General features: G+C 66.5%; 1 protein-coding gene across 1 annotated transcript; it reads right to left on the bottom strand.

Annotated features, from left to right (window-relative positions):
* Positions 1–277: 277 nt before the first annotated feature.
* On the bottom strand, positions 278–17,742 carry CATSPERG (catsper channel auxiliary subunit gamma). Its single transcript, XM_088537492.1, has 26 exons — positions 17,545–17,742; positions 16,800–16,853; positions 14,823–14,973; positions 12,692–12,818; positions 11,723–11,792; positions 10,570–10,725; positions 10,330–10,501; positions 10,121–10,258; positions 9,786–10,043; positions 9,657–9,707; positions 9,458–9,587; positions 9,276–9,387; positions 9,014–9,172; positions 7,473–7,585; positions 5,169–5,382; positions 5,033–5,095; positions 4,740–4,923; positions 3,635–3,753; positions 3,481–3,561; positions 3,349–3,405; positions 3,073–3,229; positions 2,936–2,999; positions 2,775–2,873; positions 1,428–1,520; positions 536–628; positions 278–458 (listed from the first exon to the last, which is right to left on the bottom strand). Exons 1-26 carry the CDS (start codon positions 17,740–17,742, stop codon positions 278–280), a joined length of 3,294 nt encoding a protein of 1,097 aa, XP_088393618.1.
* Between the last annotated feature and the right edge of the window lie 72 nt (positions 17,743–17,814).

Below are 17,814 nucleotides of genomic sequence, written 5' to 3'. Positions count from 1 at the left end.
CCGACGCGCTGCGGGGCGGGGAGTCCCCGTGCTCGGCCCGGCTGCTCATGGAGGACGCGCTGGTGCTGGTGGAGCCTGCGGGGACAGCGGCGGTGACACGCGTGGGACCGGGTCCCCCACCCCGTGCCCGTCGCCCCACGCCACGCGCGCTCACCCGGCGCCAGCGTGGACACCTCCTCCAGCTTGTGCACCATGTTGAAGAAGGAGGCCACCATCCTCTTCCCCACGTGGCAATAGAACAGGTACACGGCCACCAAGCCCAGCAGGACACCCGTGGTCATCTGCGGGGACGCGGCGCCGCCGTGGGGCGGCCGTGGGGCGCTACACGCGTGGGACCCCCCCCGCGTTGCATCCCCACCTTCATGAAGCGCAGCTTGCTGGTGGAGCTGAGCTGCAGCCCGTGCACGTGCAGCACGAACTCCAGGTTGTAGTCGCAGTACGTGGACGTGTCCACGTCCCTGCGGGGCGGCGGAGGGGACACGGGGACACTCGGGACGTGTCGCCGGCCCCTGCGTGGCGCCCGCCCCGCACTCGCCTGTTGGACACCAGCACCAAGAAGTAGTAGCTGGGGGCCGTGAGCCCCGCGGGCGCCACGTTGTGACACGGGGAGTCCCTCTGGCACAGCCACCTGCGGGGACATCGTGGGGACATCGCGGGGACGCCGCCGGGGACATCCCGGGGACGCCGCGGGGACGCGTTGGCACCGGGGACATCGTGGGGACGCGGTGGCACCGCCGGGGACATCCCGGGGACGCCGCGGGGACGCGTTGGCACCGGGGACATCGTGGGGACGCGGTGGCGCCGCTGGGGACGTTGCGGGGATATATTGGGGACGTGGGGACGCTGTGGGGATGCGGTGGCGCCGCCGGGGACATCGTGGGGACGCGGGGACATTGCGGGGACGTGGCGGCACCGCCGGGGACGCTGTGGGGATGCGGTGGCACCGGGGACGCCGTGAGGAAGCGGTGGCACTGGGAACATGGTGGCGCCGCCGGGACATCGCGGGGACGCGGTGGCACCGCAGGGGACACCGTGGGGACGTGGCGGCACCGCCGGGGACACCACGGGGACGCGGTGGCACCTCGGGGACACAATGGGGATGTAGTGGCACCGCTGGGGACGCGGTGGCACCTCGGGGACGCCGTGGGGACGTGGTGGCACCGCCGGGGATGCCGCGGGGACGCGGTGGCACCTCGGGGACACCATGGGGATGCGGTGGCACTTCGGGGACGTCACGGGGACGCGGTGGCGCCGGGGACGTCGCGGGGACGCGGTGGCACCTCGGGGACACCATGGGGACGTGGTGGCACCTCGGGGACGCCGCGGGGACGTGGTGGCACCTCGGGGATGCCATGGGGATGTGGTGGCACCTCAGGGACGCCGTGGGGACGCGGTGGCACCTTGGGGACACCCGTCCCGGCGCTCACCTGATGCCGTTGCTGACGCTGGAGTGGATGGGGTAGCCCTGCGGGTCGGTGACCACCCTGTCCGCGCTCTGCCAGATGAGGCTCTGCTGGGTGCTGCGGGGAGCCCGGGACGCTCGCGGGGTCCCGGGATGCTCACGGGATCCCGGAACACTCATGGGATGCTCGCGGGATCCCGGGATGCTCACGGGATCCCGGAACACTCATGGGATGCTCACGGGATCCCAGGATGCTCATGGGATGCTCACAAAATCCCGGGATGCTCGCGGGATCCCGGGATGCTCACGGGATCCCGGAACACTCATGGGATGCTCACGGGATCCCAGGATGCTCATGGGATGCTCATGGGATCCTGGGATGCTTGTAGGATGCTCACAGGATCCCGGAACACTCATGGGATGCTCGCGGGATCCCGGGACGCTTGTGGGAGCTCATAGGATCCCAGGACACTCATGGGATCCTGGAACACTCATGGGATGCTCACGGGATCCCAGGATGCTCATAGGACACTCATGGGATCCTGGGACACTCGCAGGATCCCGGGATGCTTGTGGGACACACATGGGATACTGGGATGCTCATGGGGCACTCATGGGATCCCAGAACACTCATGGGATGCTCGCGTGATCCCGGGATGCCCATGGGACAATCATGGTATCCCAGGATGCTCGCGGGACACTCGCAGTATCCCGGGACACTCATGGTATCCTGGGATGCTCATGGGATCCTGGGATGCTCGAGGGATGCTCGCAGGATCCCGGGATGCTCATGGGACGCTCATGGGATCCCAGGACACTCGCGGGATCCTGGGACGCTTGCAGGATGCTCACAGGATCCCGGGACGCTCGTGGGATCCCGGGATGCTCATGGGACACTCACAGGATCCCGGGATGCTCACGGGACACTCACGGGATCCTGGGACACTCGCAGGACTCTCACAGGATCCCGGGACACTCATGGTATCCCGGGATGCTCACGGGACGCTCATGGGATCCCAGGACACTCGCGGGATCCTGGGACGCTTGCAGGATGCTCACAGGATCCCGGGACGCTCGTGGGATCCCGGGATGCTCACGGGACACTCACAGGATCCCGGGATGCTCACGGGACACTCACGGGATCCTGGGACACTCGCAGGACTCTCACAGGATCCCGGGACACTCATGGTATCCCGGGATGCTCATGGGACACTCACGGGATCCCGGGACACTTGCAGGATGCTCACAGGATCCCGTGACGCTCATGGGACACTCACGGGATCCCAGGACACTTGTGGGATCCCGGGATGCTCACGGGATGTTCACAGGATCCCGGGACACTCGTGGGATCCCGGGACGCTCCCGGCGGTACCTGGCGTTGTCGATGTTGTACTTCCAGACGTCCTCGGGCCGGTAGCGCACGATGGTGTCCTCGGAGTGCGCGGAGCCGCCGATCACCTTGAGCGTGTACCTGGGAACCGGCACCGTGACGGGACGTCCCCGCGCGGCCACCACCGTCACCGCGACACTCACCGTCCCAGGAAGGAGCCCGAGTCCCCCGTCACCATGTCCTGGATCAGGAAGAGCGGGTAGAACACTGCAAGGGGGGAATTCCGAGCGGATCGGGGCGGCGGGAATGGGAATGCCACCGCGTGCCACCGCGTCCCCACCGTCCTCGAAGAAGAAGCAGGGCATCTCCGGGTTCTGGCTGAGGCAGTTGAAGTAGCGCTTGTTGGTGCTCGTCGTGTGCTTGATGCTGTTGGTGATGTCGAAGGCCATGCGCTTGCCCGGGGGACACCCGATGAACACGGGCACCGAGTGGTAGCCCTGGGACGGGGACACCATGGGGACACCATGGGGGACACCATGGGGGACACAATGGGGACACAATGGGGGCACCATGGGGGACACAATGGGGACATGCGCCCATGTCACCCTGGTGGTACCTGCAGCGCCGGCCCCGATTCCGAGTACTGGTAGCAGATGGTGGCCGAGTTGACCACCTGGGGACAGGTGACCACGTGGGGAGGTGGCACTTGGGGACACGCGCGTGTCCCCCGCCGGGCGCCCGCTCCCACCTTGAGCACCATGGAGCTCTTGAGGAGGTTCTTCCCGCTGAATCCCTGCTGCGGATAGCGCGCCGTGTCCTGGATGCTCACCTGGAATGCGAGGGATGCGGATGCGCCCGTAGGACCACATTCCCGGTTCCGTCGGTTCCGAGGACCCGCACACCTTGTAGAGCACCGAGGCCCGGTTCACCAGGTTCTGGCGGTGCAGGAAGAACACCAGGTTGGAGGGGTGCGACAGGACCACCGTGAGCTTCACCCGGTTCAGGAAGTTCTTCTCCCAAGCTGCAAAACGAGGAGGATGCTGGAATGGGCGATCCCGCTCATCCCGTGGGATGGAGCATCCCGGAATGGGCATCCCGCTCATCCCGCGGGATGGAGCATCCCGGAATGGGCATCCCGCTCATCCCGCGGGATGGAGCATCCTGGAATGGGCATCCTGCTCATCCCGTGAGATGGAGCATCCCGGAATGGGCGATCCTGCTTATCCCGTGGGATGGAGCATCCCGGAATGGGCGATCCCGCTCATCCCGCGGGATGGAGCATCCCGGAATCCGCATCCCGCTCATCCCGGAATGGGCATCCCGCTCATCCCGCGGGATGGAGCATCCCGGAATGGGGATCCCGCTCATCCCGGAATGGGCATCCCGCTCATCCTGCGGGATGGAGCATCCCGGAATGGGCAATCCCGCTCATCCCGTGGGATGGAGCATCCCAGAATGGGCATCCCGCTCATCCTGTGGGATGGAGCATCCCGGAATGGTCGATCCTGCTCATCCCGCGGGATGGAGCATCCCGGAATCCGCATCCCGCTCATCCTGTGGGATGGAACCTCCCAGAATGGGCATCCCGCTCATCCTGGAATGGGCATCCCGCTCATCCCGGGGGATGGAGCATCCCGGAATGGGCATCCCGCTCATTCCAGAATGGGCATCCCGCTCATCCCGGAATGGGCATCCCGCTCATCCCGCGGGATGGAGCATCCCGGAATGGGCATCCCGCTCATCCCGCGGGATGGAGCATCCCGGAATGGGCATCCCGCTCATCCCGTGGGATGGAGCATCCCGGAATGGGCATCCCGCTCATCCTGGAATCCGCATCCCGCTCATCCCGCGGGATGGAGCATCCCAGAATCCGCATCCCGCTCATCCCGCGGGATGGAGCATCCCGGAATGGGCAATCCCGCTCATCCCGTGGGATGGAGCATCCCGGAATGGGCGATCCTGCTCATCCCGCGGGATGGAGCATCCCGGAATCCGCATCCCGCTCACCCCTCTCCAGCGTGGAGCGGATGCTGAGGGTCACGGAGAAGCTGTACGCGTCGCCCTTGTCCAGGTAGATGCGCTCGGGCAGCTCGTTGCGCGACGGCAGGTCGTAGATCTTGGCGTAATGCTCCATGTTGACGTAGAGGCCGCCCGGGGAGCTGCCCGTGCTCGCCAGGTACAGGTAATAATCCTGCCGGAGCCGTTTCCGTGGCCGGAATGCCGGCGGGAAGCGCGGAATTCCCGGGATTCCCGCGGGAAGCGCGGAATTCCCGGGATACGGCGGCGTTCCCGGCACTCACGGCGTCCTGCTTCCTGTTGCGCCACCAGCGCCACGTCGGGTCGTGCACGGGGTCCGCGTAGGGCTGGAAAACGCGTCGGAATCCCCGATTCCTCCCGGATCCGCACGCGGAGCATCCCGGGAAGCGGCGCGCTCACCCGGTTGTAGTCCGAGTGTAGCCAGAGCAGGTGGAACACCAGGCCCTGGTAGACGGCGAGCGACTTGTTGCTGTGGAAGCCGGTGCGGTCGGTGACGACAGGCGGCGCGGCGCGGTAGTGCTCCAGGCGGCTGTAGCGCTGCGGCATGGGCAGCTCGCTGAACTTGAGCACCGCGAAGGGGCACACGGTGGTGAAGCCCACGAAGCGCAGCTCGCTGGGGACACGGCGGTGGCACCGTCACCGCGGTGTCCCCGTCACCCCATTGTGTCCCCATTGCCGCGTAGCGTCCCCGTCGCCGCACGGTGTCCCCGTCACCCCATCGTGTCCCCGTCGCCGCACGGTGTCCCCATCACGGTGTTGTGTCCCCGTCGCGTGGTGTCCCCGTCACCGCAGTGTTCCCATTGCCGCATCATGGCCCCGTCACCCCGTCGTGTCCCCGTCACCCCATTGTGTCCCCGTCACGCGGTGTCCCCATCACCCCGTCGTGTCCCCGTCGCCACACGGTGTCCCCATCACGGTGTTGTGTCCCCGTCACAGCAGTGTCCCCATCACGCGGTGTCCCCATCACCGCAGTGTTCCCATTGCCGCATCATGGCCCTGTCACCCCGTTGCGTCCCCGTCACCACAGTGTCCCCGTCATGTCCCCATCAGGCGGTGTCCCCGTCACCCCGTCGTGTCCCTGTCACAGTGGTGTCCCTGTCGCCACACGGTGTCCCCGTCACGGCGTTGTGTCCCCGTCACCCCATCGTGTCCCCGTCGCCACACGGTGTCCCTGTCATGGCGTTGTGTCCCCGTCATGCGGTGTCCCCATCACCGCGGTGTCCCCGTCACCGCAGTGTCCCCATCACTGCGTCGTGGTGTCCCCGTCATCGCGGTGTCCCCATCACCGCAGCGTCCCCGTCACACAGTGTCCCCGTCACACAGTGTCCCCGTCACCCCGTTGTGTCACCGTCATCGCGGTGTCCCCATCACTGCGTCGTGGTGTCCCCATCATCGTGGTATCCCCGTCATTGTGGTGTCCCCATCACCGCGGTGTCCCCGTCACACGGTGTCCCCATCACCCTGTCGTGTCCCCGTCACCACGCTGTGTCCCCATCACTGTGGTGTCCCTGTCACAGCGGTGTCACTGTCACCCTGTCGTGTCCCCGTCGCGTGATGTCCCTGTCACCCCGTTGTGTCACCGTCATCGCGGTGTCCCCATCACTGCGTCGTGGTGTCCCCATCGCCGTGGTGTCCCCATCACACAGTGTCCCCATTGCCATGGTGTCACCGTCACCGCATTGTGTTCCCGTCACCACAGTGTCCCCATCGCCACGTTGCGGTGTCCCCGTCACCGCGGTGTCCCCGTCACCACGGTGTCCCCGTCACTGTGTCCCGTCCCCGTCATCATGGTGTCCCCATCACTGCGGTGTCACCATCGCTGCGTGTCCCCGTCATCGCAGTGCCTCCGTCACCCCATTGTGTCACCGTCATTGCGGTGTCCCTGTCATCGCGGTGTCCCTGTCACCACGTCGTGGTGTCCCTGTCGCCGCGTCGTGTCCCTGTCGCCATGGTGTCCCCATCACCCCATCGTGTCCCCGTCACCCCGTCGTGTCCCTGTTAATGTGGTGTCCCCGTTACTGTGGTGTCCCCATCACTGTGTTGTCACTGTGGTGTCACCATCGTCGTGGTGTCCCCGTCACCCTGTCGTGTCCCCGTCACTGCGGTGTCCCCGCGGTGTCCCCGTCACCCTGTGGTGTTCTTGTCACCGTGGTGTCCCCATCACCGTGCTGTCACCGTGGTGTCACCACTGCCGCGGTGTCACTGTCACCCCGTCGTGTCCCCGCGGTGTCCCCGTCACCCTGTGGTGTCCCTGTCACTGTGGTGTCCCCAACACCGTGCTGTCACCGTGTTGTGTCCCCATCCCCACGTCATGTCCCCATCACATGGTGTCCCTGTCACCGCATTGTGTCCCTGTCACTGCAGTGTCACCATCACCGTGTTGTGCCCCTGTCACCACGGTGTCCCCGTCACACAGTGTCCCCATCACTGCGGTGTCCCTGTCACCCCCTCATGTCCCCATCACCACGGTGTCCCCATCACTGCGGTGTCCCCATCACAGTGGTGTCACCGTGGTGTCACCATCGCTGCGGTGTCACCATGTCGTGTCCCCATCACACGGTGTCCCCATCACTGCGTCGCGTCCCTGTCGCCGCGGTGTCCCCGTCACCGTGTCATGTCCCCGTCACCCCGTGGTGTCCCCGTCACCCCGTGGTGTCCCCGTCACCCTGTCGTGTCCCCGTCACGCGCTGTCCCCGCGCTCACGGGGTGCTGCTGGACGAGTAGTGGTGCGAGCGCAGGCAGAGGTGGGACAGGACGTAGGCGACCGGGAATTTCCGCTTGACGATCCTGCCGGCTCCGTCGGGAATGTAGACGAGCTGCGGGAGAGGGGAGGGGGCGCGCGGTGAGTGCGGGATCCACGGGATGCATGGGATGTGTGGGATCCGCGGGATCCGCGGGATGTGCAAGATCCATGGGATGTGCGGGATGTGCAAGATCCATGGGATGTGCGGGATTCGTGGGATCTGCGGGATCTGTGGGACGTGCGGGACGTGCAGGATCCGCGGGATGTGCGGGATCCGCAAGATCCATGGGATGTGCGGGATCAGCAGGACGTGTGGGATGTGCGGGATCCGCGGGATGTGCAAGATCCATGGGATGTGCGGGATCCGTGGGATCTGCGGGATCTGTGGGACGTGCGGGACGTGCAGGATCCGCGGGATGTGCGGGATCCACAAGATCCATGGGATGTGCAGGATCTGCGGGATCTGCGGGACGTGCAGGATGTGCAAGATCCACGGGATCTGCGGGATCCGCGGGATCCGTGGGATCCGCAAGATCCATGGGATCCGTGGGATCCGTGGGATCCGCGGGACATGCAAGACGTGGGACGTGCAGGATGTGCAAGATCCATGGGATCCGCGGGATCCGTGGGATCCGCAAGATCCATGGGATCCGTGGGATCCATGGGATCCGCGGGACATGCAAGACGTGGGACGTGCAGGATGTGCAATATCCATGGGATGTGCGGAATCCGCAGGATGTGTGGGATCCATGGGATCCACAGGGCGTGCAGGACGTGTGGGATGTGTGGGATCCATGGGATCCACAGGACGTGCGGGATGTGTGGGATCCATGGGATCCACAGGACGTGCGGGACGTGCGGGATCCACGGGATGTGTGGGATCTGCAGGATGTGCAGGATCCGCAGGACACGCAGGATCTGCGGAATGCGTGGGATGGGCAGGATCCATGGGATCCACAGGATGAGCGGGATCCACAGGATGTGCGGGATGCGCAGTATGTGAGGGATCTGCGGGATTTGCAGGATCCGCAGGATCCATGGGACATGTGAGATCCATGGGATGCACAGGATCCATGGGACATGTGGGATCCATGGGATGCACAGGATCCGTGGGATCCATGGGATCCATGGGATGCACAGGATCCATGGGATCCATGGGATGCACGGGATCCACAGGCTGTGTGGGATCCATTGGATGCACGGGATCCACGGGGCGCGTGGGATCCATGGGATCCATGGGATGCACAGAATCCACGGGATCCGTGGGATCCGTGGGATGCACAGGATCCGTGGGATCCGTGGGATGCACGGGATCCACAGGCTGTGTGGGATCCATGGGATGCACAGGATCCATGGGATTCATTGGATGCACGGGATCCGCGGGACACGTGGGATCCGCGGGACACATGGGATCCATTGGATGCACGGGATCCATTGGATGCATGGGATCCATGGGACACGCAGGATCCATTGGATCCCTGGGATCCGCGGACGCTCCCACCTGCTGCAGCCCCTCGCGGTCGTAGAAGTAGCTGAGCGTGGACTCGTTGGCGCCGTATTCCATGGATCCCTCCAGGAGCTGGATGTTGGCGAACATGCTCCATGCCCGGCTCGGGAAGAGCTGCTCGATGACGGAGCTGCCCTCCATGAAGAACCAGACCTGCGGGAATGACGGGATACGGCGCGGGAATGGCAGGATGCGACACCGGAATGGCGGGATACGACACCGGAATGTCGGGATGCCGCTCCGTGCATCCCGGTACCTCCTCGGCCTCGGTGACGCACACGATCTCCCCCCGGTACGACTGGATGAAGTTCTTGATGACGGATCTGCCGGGAAACTCGGACAGGAAGATGTAATTCCGGCTGTCGTAGCTGCGGGAAGAGGGGAGCGGGTGGGATCCGTCCGCCGGCATTCCCGGCGCCGGGAACGCCGCGGTGCCACCTCTGCAGGATGACGTTGCCCCACGCGTAGAAGATGGTGCTGAAGGGGTTGTAGGACAGGCCGCGCACAACCACCGGCGTCCGGCTGTACTCCTCCAGCCCCACCAGCATCACGAAGGCCTTCTCCATGGCTGCGGGGACAGCGGGTGACACCGGGGGGACGGTGACACTGGGGCCACCCCCTTGGTGCCACCGCTCACTTTTGGGGCGGAACAGGGGGATGTTGTAGGCGATGGTGAATCGGGGGGTGTCTATGGGCGAGGACGCAGCGGGGTGAGCGCGGTGGCCCCGGCGCGGTGTCACCCGGCGCGGTTGTCACCGTGTCCCACCGTGGTGGCACGCCACGACGTGGTACGCGGTGACGTTGTCCTCGGCGCGCTCCAGCAGCAGCAGCGTCTTGTTCTCCTCCGGGATGTAGATGGCCCATTGGATCTTGCAGGACGTGGTGACTGCGGGGACAGCGGGGCTGTTGTCCCCGTGGGGCGGCGTCACCCGCCGGTGGCACGCGGGGACCCGCTCACATTCCAGGTATTCGCACACCGTCTTCCCATCCGCACGGATGGCATCGGAGAAGTGCACGAGCCCGTCTGTTGGAGCAGGGACACGAGAGGTGACACGGGGGGGGTGACACGGGGACCCCGTCGTTGTCCCCAACGTCCCCAACCTCGCACGGTGCCCAGGAAGAAATCGGCCTCCTGCTGCCCGCGCCCGATGGCCACGACGAACTCGGAGCCGTTGTGCGGGAAGGGCACGGGCACCAACTTGCCCACGCAGATGCGGTTGAGCACGCGGGTCCACAGCGCTGGGGACACGTCGGGGTGACATTGACACACCATGGCGGTGTCACCGGCGTCACCGGCGTCCCCCGCTCACCGGAGCCGCGCGTGGCCACGTGCAGCACCGAGTAGTTGCCCGTGAAGTAGTAGACGAGCTGGTTCTGCCGGATGAACAGGGTGCTCTCGGTGGCGATGGCGTCCAGGATGGTGGAGGAGAACTCGCTCCACGGGCACGTCAAGGAGCCGATCCAGCAGCTGTCGATGTCGACCTGCGCCGTGGTGTCACCGTGGGTGTCACCGCCACCGCCGCGTCCCCCGGCGCGTCACCCGGCGTCACCTCCACGGCCAGGAAGTCGTCGAAGCCGGAGTCGGACAGCAGGACCACCTTGTTGTTGGTGAAGCCGCCCAGGAGCAGCACGGGCGCCTTGTCCACCGTGGCCCAGAGCGGCCGCGAGGGGCTCTCGGTCTCCAGGAGCTTCTTGAGCTGCGGGATCTGCATGGGGGACACGGGGACACGGCACCAGGACCCCTTGGTACTGTCACCCTCCATACCTCCAGGGGCACTGTCACCCCCTTGGCACTGTCACCCCCAGGGGCATCATCACCCCCTTGGCACTGTCACCCTCAGGGTCACCGTCACCCCCTTGGCACCGTCACCCCTCTGCGATGTCACCCTTGGGGTCACCGTCACCTCCAGGGGCACCGTCACCCCCTTGGCACTGTCACCCCTTGGCACCATCACCCCTGGCATTGGCACCATTATCCCCCTTGGCACTGTCACCCTCGGGGTCACCAACACCCCCTTGGAACTGTCACCTCCAGGGGCACCGTCACCCCCTTGGCACCGTCACTCCTCTGTGCCATCACCCTCGGGGCCACCATCACCCCCTTGGCAATGTCACCTCCAGGGCCACCATCACCCCCTTGGCACTGTCACCCCCTGGCACCATCACCCCTGGCATCAGCACCCTTGGCACCATTATCCCCCTTGGCACCGTCACCCCTTGGCACTGTCACCCTTGGGGTCACCGTCACCTCCAGGGCCACCGTCACCCCCTTGGCACTGTCACCCCCTGGCACCGTCACCCCCGGCATCAGCACCCTTGGCACCATTATCCCCCTTGGCACTGTCACCCTCGGGGTCACCATCACCTCCAGGGACAATGTCACCCCCTTGGCACTGTCACCCCTGGTGTCAGCACCATTGGCACCATTATCCCCCTTGGCACTGTCACCCCCTTGGCACCATCACCCTTGGTGTCGTCACCCTTGGTGGCACCATCACCCCTGGCACCGTCACCCTTGGGGACGCTGTCACTCTCGTCACCACCGTCCCCCTTGTCACCATCACCCCTTGTCACCATCATCCCCCTTGTCACCGTCCCCGCTGTCACCGTCCCCCTTGTCACCGTCCCCCTTGTCACCGTCCTCGTTGTCACCGTCCCCCCGTCACCGTCCCCGTTGTCACCGTCCCGCCGCGGTGCCCGCACCGGGTGCCCCACGGTGCACTGCAGCCCACGCTCCGTCTCCCGCAGGAAGCCGTTGACGTTGAAGGAAAACCTGGCACCGGGAAGGCCACGGTGGCACCGTGTCCCCATGTCCCCACCGTCCCCCTGTCCCCCAGTGTCCCCCCGTGTCGCCCCATGTTGCCCCGTGTTACCCCATGTCCCCATGTCCCCCCCGTGTCCCCCCGTGTCCCCATGTCCCCCTGTGTCCCTCCATGTCCCCGTGTCCCCCCATGTCCCCGTGTCCCCCTGTCCCCGTGTCCCCCCGTGTCCCCCATGTCCCCCCGTGTCCCTCCATGTCCCCGTGTCCTCCCATGTCCCCATGTCCCCCATGTCCCCCGTGTCCCCCCGTGACCCCTGTCCCCGTGTCCCCCCGTGTCCCCATGTCCCCCCGTGTCCCCATGTCCCCCCACATCCGCCTATGTCCGCATGTCCCCATGTCCCCCCCGTGTCCCCCCATGTCCCCCATGTCCCTGTGTCGCCCCGTGTCCCCTCGTGTCCCCATGTCCCCCGTGTCCCCATGTCCCCATGTCCCCCCGTGCCTGTGCTCGGGCAGCTGCGTTCCCGGGAAGCTGCTCCATGTCCCCGTGTCCCCATGTCCCCCCATGTCCCCCCATGTCCCCCATGTCCCCATGTCCCCATGTCCCCGTGCCTGCGCTCGGGCAGCCGCGTTCCCGGGAAGCTGCTCCATGTCCCCATGTCCCCCCATGTCTCCATGTCCCCATGTCCCCCATGTCCCCGTCCTCCCGTGCCTGCGCTCGGGCAGCCGCGTTCCCGGGAAGCTGCTCCATGTCCCCATGTCCCCCCATGTCTCCATGTCCCCATGTCCCCCCATGTCCCCGTCCCCCCGTGCCTGCGCTCGGGCAGCCGCGTTCCCGGGAAGCTGCTCCATGTCCCCATGTCCCCCCATGTCTCCATGTCCCCATGTCCCCCCATGTCCCCGTCCCCCCGTGCCTGCGCTCGGGCAGCCGCGTTCCCGGGAAGCTGCTCCGCACGCGCACGTCCATGACGGCGCTGCCGTTCACCATGGGCATGGGGGTGTACCAGCGCACGCGGCCGAGCTCCTCGCTGCCGCGCGGCCCTGGGAGCGGCGCTGGGAACGGCGCTGGGAACGGCCCGGAGCGCCCGGAGCCCACGGGAGCTCCCAGCCCACCCGTGATCCCGGCCCTGGGTACCCAATCCCGGCCCCGGAGCTCCCATTCCACCCGTGATCCCGGGCCCGGAGCTCCCATCCCACCCGTGATCCCGGCCCCGGAGCTCCCAGCCCACCCGTGATCCCGGCCCCGGAGCCCCCATCCCATCTGTGATCCCGGCCCTGGGTACCCAATCCCGACCCCGGAGCTCCCATCCCACCCGTGATCCCAGCCCTGGGTACCCAATCCCGGTCCTGGAGCCCCCATCCCACCCGTGATCTCAGCCCTGGGTACCCAATCCCGACCCCAGAGCTCCCATCCCACCCGTGATCCCAGCCCTGGGTACCCAATCCCGGTCCCGGAGCCCTCATCCCACCCGTGATCCCGGCCCTGGGTACCCAATCCCGACCCCGGAGCCCCCATCCCACCCGTGATCCCGGTCCCGGAGCTCCCATCCCACCCGTGATCCCAGCCCTGGGTACCCAATCCCGGTCCTGGAGCCCCCATCCCACCCGTGATCCCAGCCCTGGGTACCCAATTCCAGCCCCGGAGCCCCCATCCCACCCGTGATCCCAGCCCTGGGTACCCAATCCCGGTCCTGGAGCTCCCATCCCACCTGTGATCCCAGCCCTGGGTACCCAATCCCGGCCCCGGAGCCCCCATCCCACCCGTGATCCCAACCCCGGAGCTCCCATCCCACCCGTGATCCCAGCCCTGGGTCCCCGATCCCGCTGCAGCTGCCATCCCCAGGTCCCTGATCCCATGGGACACCCGTAATCCCATCCCCGCGTCCCGGCTCCTGCTGCAGCCGCCCTTCCCGCGTCCCCAATCCCAGGGACATCCCCGTGTCCCCGATCCCAGGGGACATTCCCGATCCCAAGGGACATTCCCGATCCCCGGGGACATTCCCAATCCCAGGGATCATTCCCGATCCCACGGGATGCTCACGGGTCAGCCGGAAGGGCGCCGCGCGCAGCTGGATCTGCAGCCGCCCTTCCCACGTCCCCAATCCCAGGGACATCCCCATGTCCCCGATCCCAGGGGACATTCCCACATTCCCGATCCCAGGGGACATTCCCGATCCCAAGGGACATTCCCACATTCCCGATCCCAGGGATCATTCCCGATCCCACGGGATGCTCACGGGTCAGCCGGAAGGGCGCCGCGCGCAGCTGGATCTGCAGCCGCCCTTCCCACGTCCCCGATCCCATGGGACATCCCCATGTCCCCGATCCCAGGGGACATTCCCACATTCCCAATCCCAAAGGACATTCCCGATCCCAGGGATCATTCCCGATCCCACAGGATGCTCACGGGCCAGCCGGAAGGGCGCCGCGCGCAGCTGGATCTGCAGCCGCCCTTCCCACGTCCCCAATCCCAGGGAACATTCCCGATCCCAGGGGACATTCCCAATCCCAGGGATCATTCCCGATCCCACGGGATGCTCACGGGTCAGCCGGAAGGGCGCCGCGCGCAGCTGGATCTGCAGCCGCCCTTCCCACATTCCCGATCCCAGGGGACATTCCCACATTCCCGATCCCAGGGATCATTCCCAATCCCATGGGATGCTCATGGACCAGCCGGAAGGGCGCCGCGCGCAGCTGGATCTGCAGCCGCCCTTCCCGCGTCCCCGATCCCAGGGACATCCCCATGTCCCCGATCCCCGGGGACATTCCCGATCCCCGGGGACATTCCCGATCGCAGGGGACATTCCCAATCCCAAAGGACATTCCCGATCCCAGGGATCATTCCCGATCCCACGGGATGCTCACGGGTCAGCCGGAAGGGCGCCGCGCGCAGCTGGATCTGCAGCCGCCCTTCCCGTGTCCCCGATCCCAGGGACATCCCCATGTCCCCGATCCCAGGGATCATTCCCAATCCCAGGGGACATTCCCGATCCCAGGGGACATTCCCGATCCCAGGGATCATTCCCGATCCCGCGGGATGCTCACGGCTCAGCCGGAAGGGCGCCGCGCGCAGCTGGATCTGCAGCCGCTCGGGTTTCTGGCGCACCGGGTGCACCGGCTGCTCGAAGGTGACAGTGACGAGTGGCAGCAGCCCCAGGAGCTGCGCCCCGCGGGTGGCCCGCTCCGCGTCACCGCCCTGGGGGACATCCCTGTGTCACCGACCGTGTCACCAACTGTGTCACCAACCCGTGTCACCCACCCATGTCACCCACCCGTGTCACCAACCCATGTCACCGACCGTGTCACCAACTGTGTCACCAACCCGTGTCACCGACCGTGTCACCCACCCGTGTCACCAACCCATGTCACCAACCCGTGTCACCAACCGTGTCACCAACTGTGTCACCAACCGTGTCACCAACCCCGTGTAACCAACCCGTGTCCCCGCGCGTGGCCCGCTCCGTGTCACCGCCCTGCGGGACACCCGTGTCACCAACTGTGTCACCGACCCTGTGTCACCAACCGTGTCACCAACCCATGTCACCGACTGGTGCCACCAACCTGTGTCACCCACCCGTGTCACCCACCCGTGTCACCAACCCGTGTCACCGACCGGCGCCACCAACCCGCGTCACCAACCCGTGTCACTGCCCCCGCGTCACCGACCGGGGTCACCGCCCCGTGTCACCCACCCGTGTCACCCACCCGTGTCACTGCCCCCGTGTCACCGCCACGGCCCGTGTCCCCCCCATGTCCCCAAGCGCCCGCCATGTCCTGCTCCGCTTCAGCGCCCTGCAGGGACAGCGCGCCCATGTCACCACCCCGTGTCCCCCCCGTGTCCCCACATGTCCCTTTGTGTCCCCCCCACATCCCCACTGTGTCACCGTGTCCCCGATGTGTCCCCCTTTGTCACCTCCGTGTCCTCCTGTGTCCCCTGCCTCGTTCCCCCACATTCCCACTGTGTCTTCTTGTCCCCACTGTGTCCCTCGTGTCCCCCTGTGTCCCTCGTGTCCCCACTGTGTCCCTTATATCCCTGCTGTGTCCCGTGTCCCCGCCATGTCCTCCCATGCCACTACCATGTGTCCCCCTTGTCCCCATCGTGTTCCTGCTGTGTCCTCTGTGTCCCTGCCATGTCCCCCTGTGTCACTACCATGTCCCCACTTTGTCCCCATCATGTCCCTTATATCCCTGCCATGTCCCCCTGTGTCACTACCATGTGTCCCCCTTGTCCCCATCGTGTTCCTGCTGTGTCCTCTGTGTCCCTGCCATGTCCCCCTGTGTCACTACCATGTGTCCCCCTTGTCCCCATTGTGTCCCTGCTGTGTCCTCTGTGTCCCTGCCATGTCCCCCCATGTCACTACCATGTCCCCACCATGTCCCCACCACGTCCCCCTTGTCCCCACCGTGTCCCTTATATCCCCGCTGTGTCCCCCTGTGTCCCTGCCATGTCCCCCCGTGTCACTACCATGTCCCCACCATGTCCCCACCGTGTCCCCCTTGTCCCCATGGTGTCCCTGCTGTGTCCCCATGTCCTCGCACATCCGTGTCCCCTTGTCCCCACCGTGTCCCTCATGTCCCCACTGTGTCCCCCTTGTCCCCACAGTGTCCGTGCTGTGTCCCTATGTCCTTGCACATCCGTGTCCCCCCTGTCCCCGCTGTGTCCCCATGGTGTCCCCGCCGTGTTCCCATGGTGTCCCCCTTGTCCCCATGGTCACCCCCCCATGTCCCCATGGTGTCCCCATGGTGTCCCTGCTGTGTCCCCATGGTGTCCCCATGGTGTCCCCCTTGTCCCCATGGTGTCCCCGTCATGTCCCCATGGTGTCCCCATGGTGTCCCCCTTGTCCCCATGGTGTCCCCGCCGTGTCCCCATGGTGTCCCCATGGTGTCCCTGCTGTGTCCCCATGGTGTCCCCATGTTGTCCCCATGGTGTCCCCCTTGTCCCCATGGTGTCCCCGCCGTGTCCCCATGGTGTCCCCATGGTGTCCCTGCTGTGTCCCCATGGTGTCCCCATGGTGTCCCTACCTGCGCCTGGCACCCCAGGCGGATCTCCAGGTAGTAGGGGAAGCCGAAGTAGGGCTGTGGGGACACAGGGGGACACGCGGTGACACGGGGGACACGGGGGGGACACAGTGACACGGGGGACACACGGGGGCCACACAGGGACATGCGGGGACACACGGGGGACACGGATGACACTCAGGGACACAGAGGGACACACGGGAGGACACACGGGGGCCACATGGTGACACGGGGGACACACGGGGGACACGTGGACACACGGGGACACACGGGGGACACATGGGGGACACGTGGTGACACAGGGACATGCAGGGACACACGGGGACACACGGGTGACACGGGGGACACACGGGGGACACATGGGGGACACATGGGGGACACACGGGGACATGGGGACATGCAGGGACACATGGGGGACACATGGGGGCCACGTGGTGACACACGGGGGACACACGGTGACACGCGGTGACACGGGGACATGCAGGGACACATGGGTGACACGTGGGGACACGGGGACATGCAGGGACACACGGGGGCCACGCGGCGACACAGGAGGACACACGGGGGACACGGGGGACACACGGGTGTCACGCGGTGACACGGGGACATGCAGGGACACACGGGTGACACGAGGGGACACGAGGGGACACACGGGTGTCACGAGGGGACACACGGGTGACACATGGGTGACACGAGGGGACACGGGGGTGACACGAGGGGACACGGGGGACACGCGGGTGTCACGCACGGCGCTGGCGGCCGCCGTGTCCACGGCCGTGTCCGTGAGCGCCTCGAACACGGCGGCCACGGCGGCCTCGGGGTGCTGGCGGGCCAGGGCGGCGCGGGGGCCGCCGGGCGCGGGGACGAGCGCGGCGCGCCACGAGCAGCGCGCGCCCCACAGCGGGACCCACAGCGGGACCCACAGCGGGACCCATAGCGCCCGCATGGCACCGGGACCTCACGGCACCGCGGGGACCTGTTGGGGACACGGGGACGTCACGTCGCGGCACCGCGGGGA

Source organism: Tinamus guttatus, unplaced genomic scaffold, assembly GCF_059628265.1.
Source record: "Tinamus guttatus ecotype Peru unplaced genomic scaffold, ASM5962826v1 Tinamus_guttatus_pri_ptg000785l, whole genome shotgun sequence".
Lineage (NCBI taxonomy): Eukaryota > Metazoa > Chordata > Aves > Tinamiformes > Tinamidae > Tinamus > Tinamus guttatus.
Note: the sequence above shows the minus strand (reverse complement) of the source record. Positions and strands in the feature narration are given on the sequence as shown.

Coding starts and splice junctions, on each gene's coding strand:
- CATSPERG (XM_088537492.1), bottom strand. CDS start 17,742: ATGCGGGCGCTATGGGTCCCGCTGTGGGTCCCGCTGTGGGTCCCGCTG. Junction 10,502..10,569: donor ACGACTTCCTGGCCGTGGAG/GTGACGCCGGGT, acceptor ACCACGGCGCAG/GTCGACATCGACAGCTGCTG. Junction 4,924..5,032: donor GCAACAGGAAGCAGGACGCC/GTGAGTGCCGGG, acceptor CGGCTCCGGCAG/GATTATTACCTGTACCTGGC.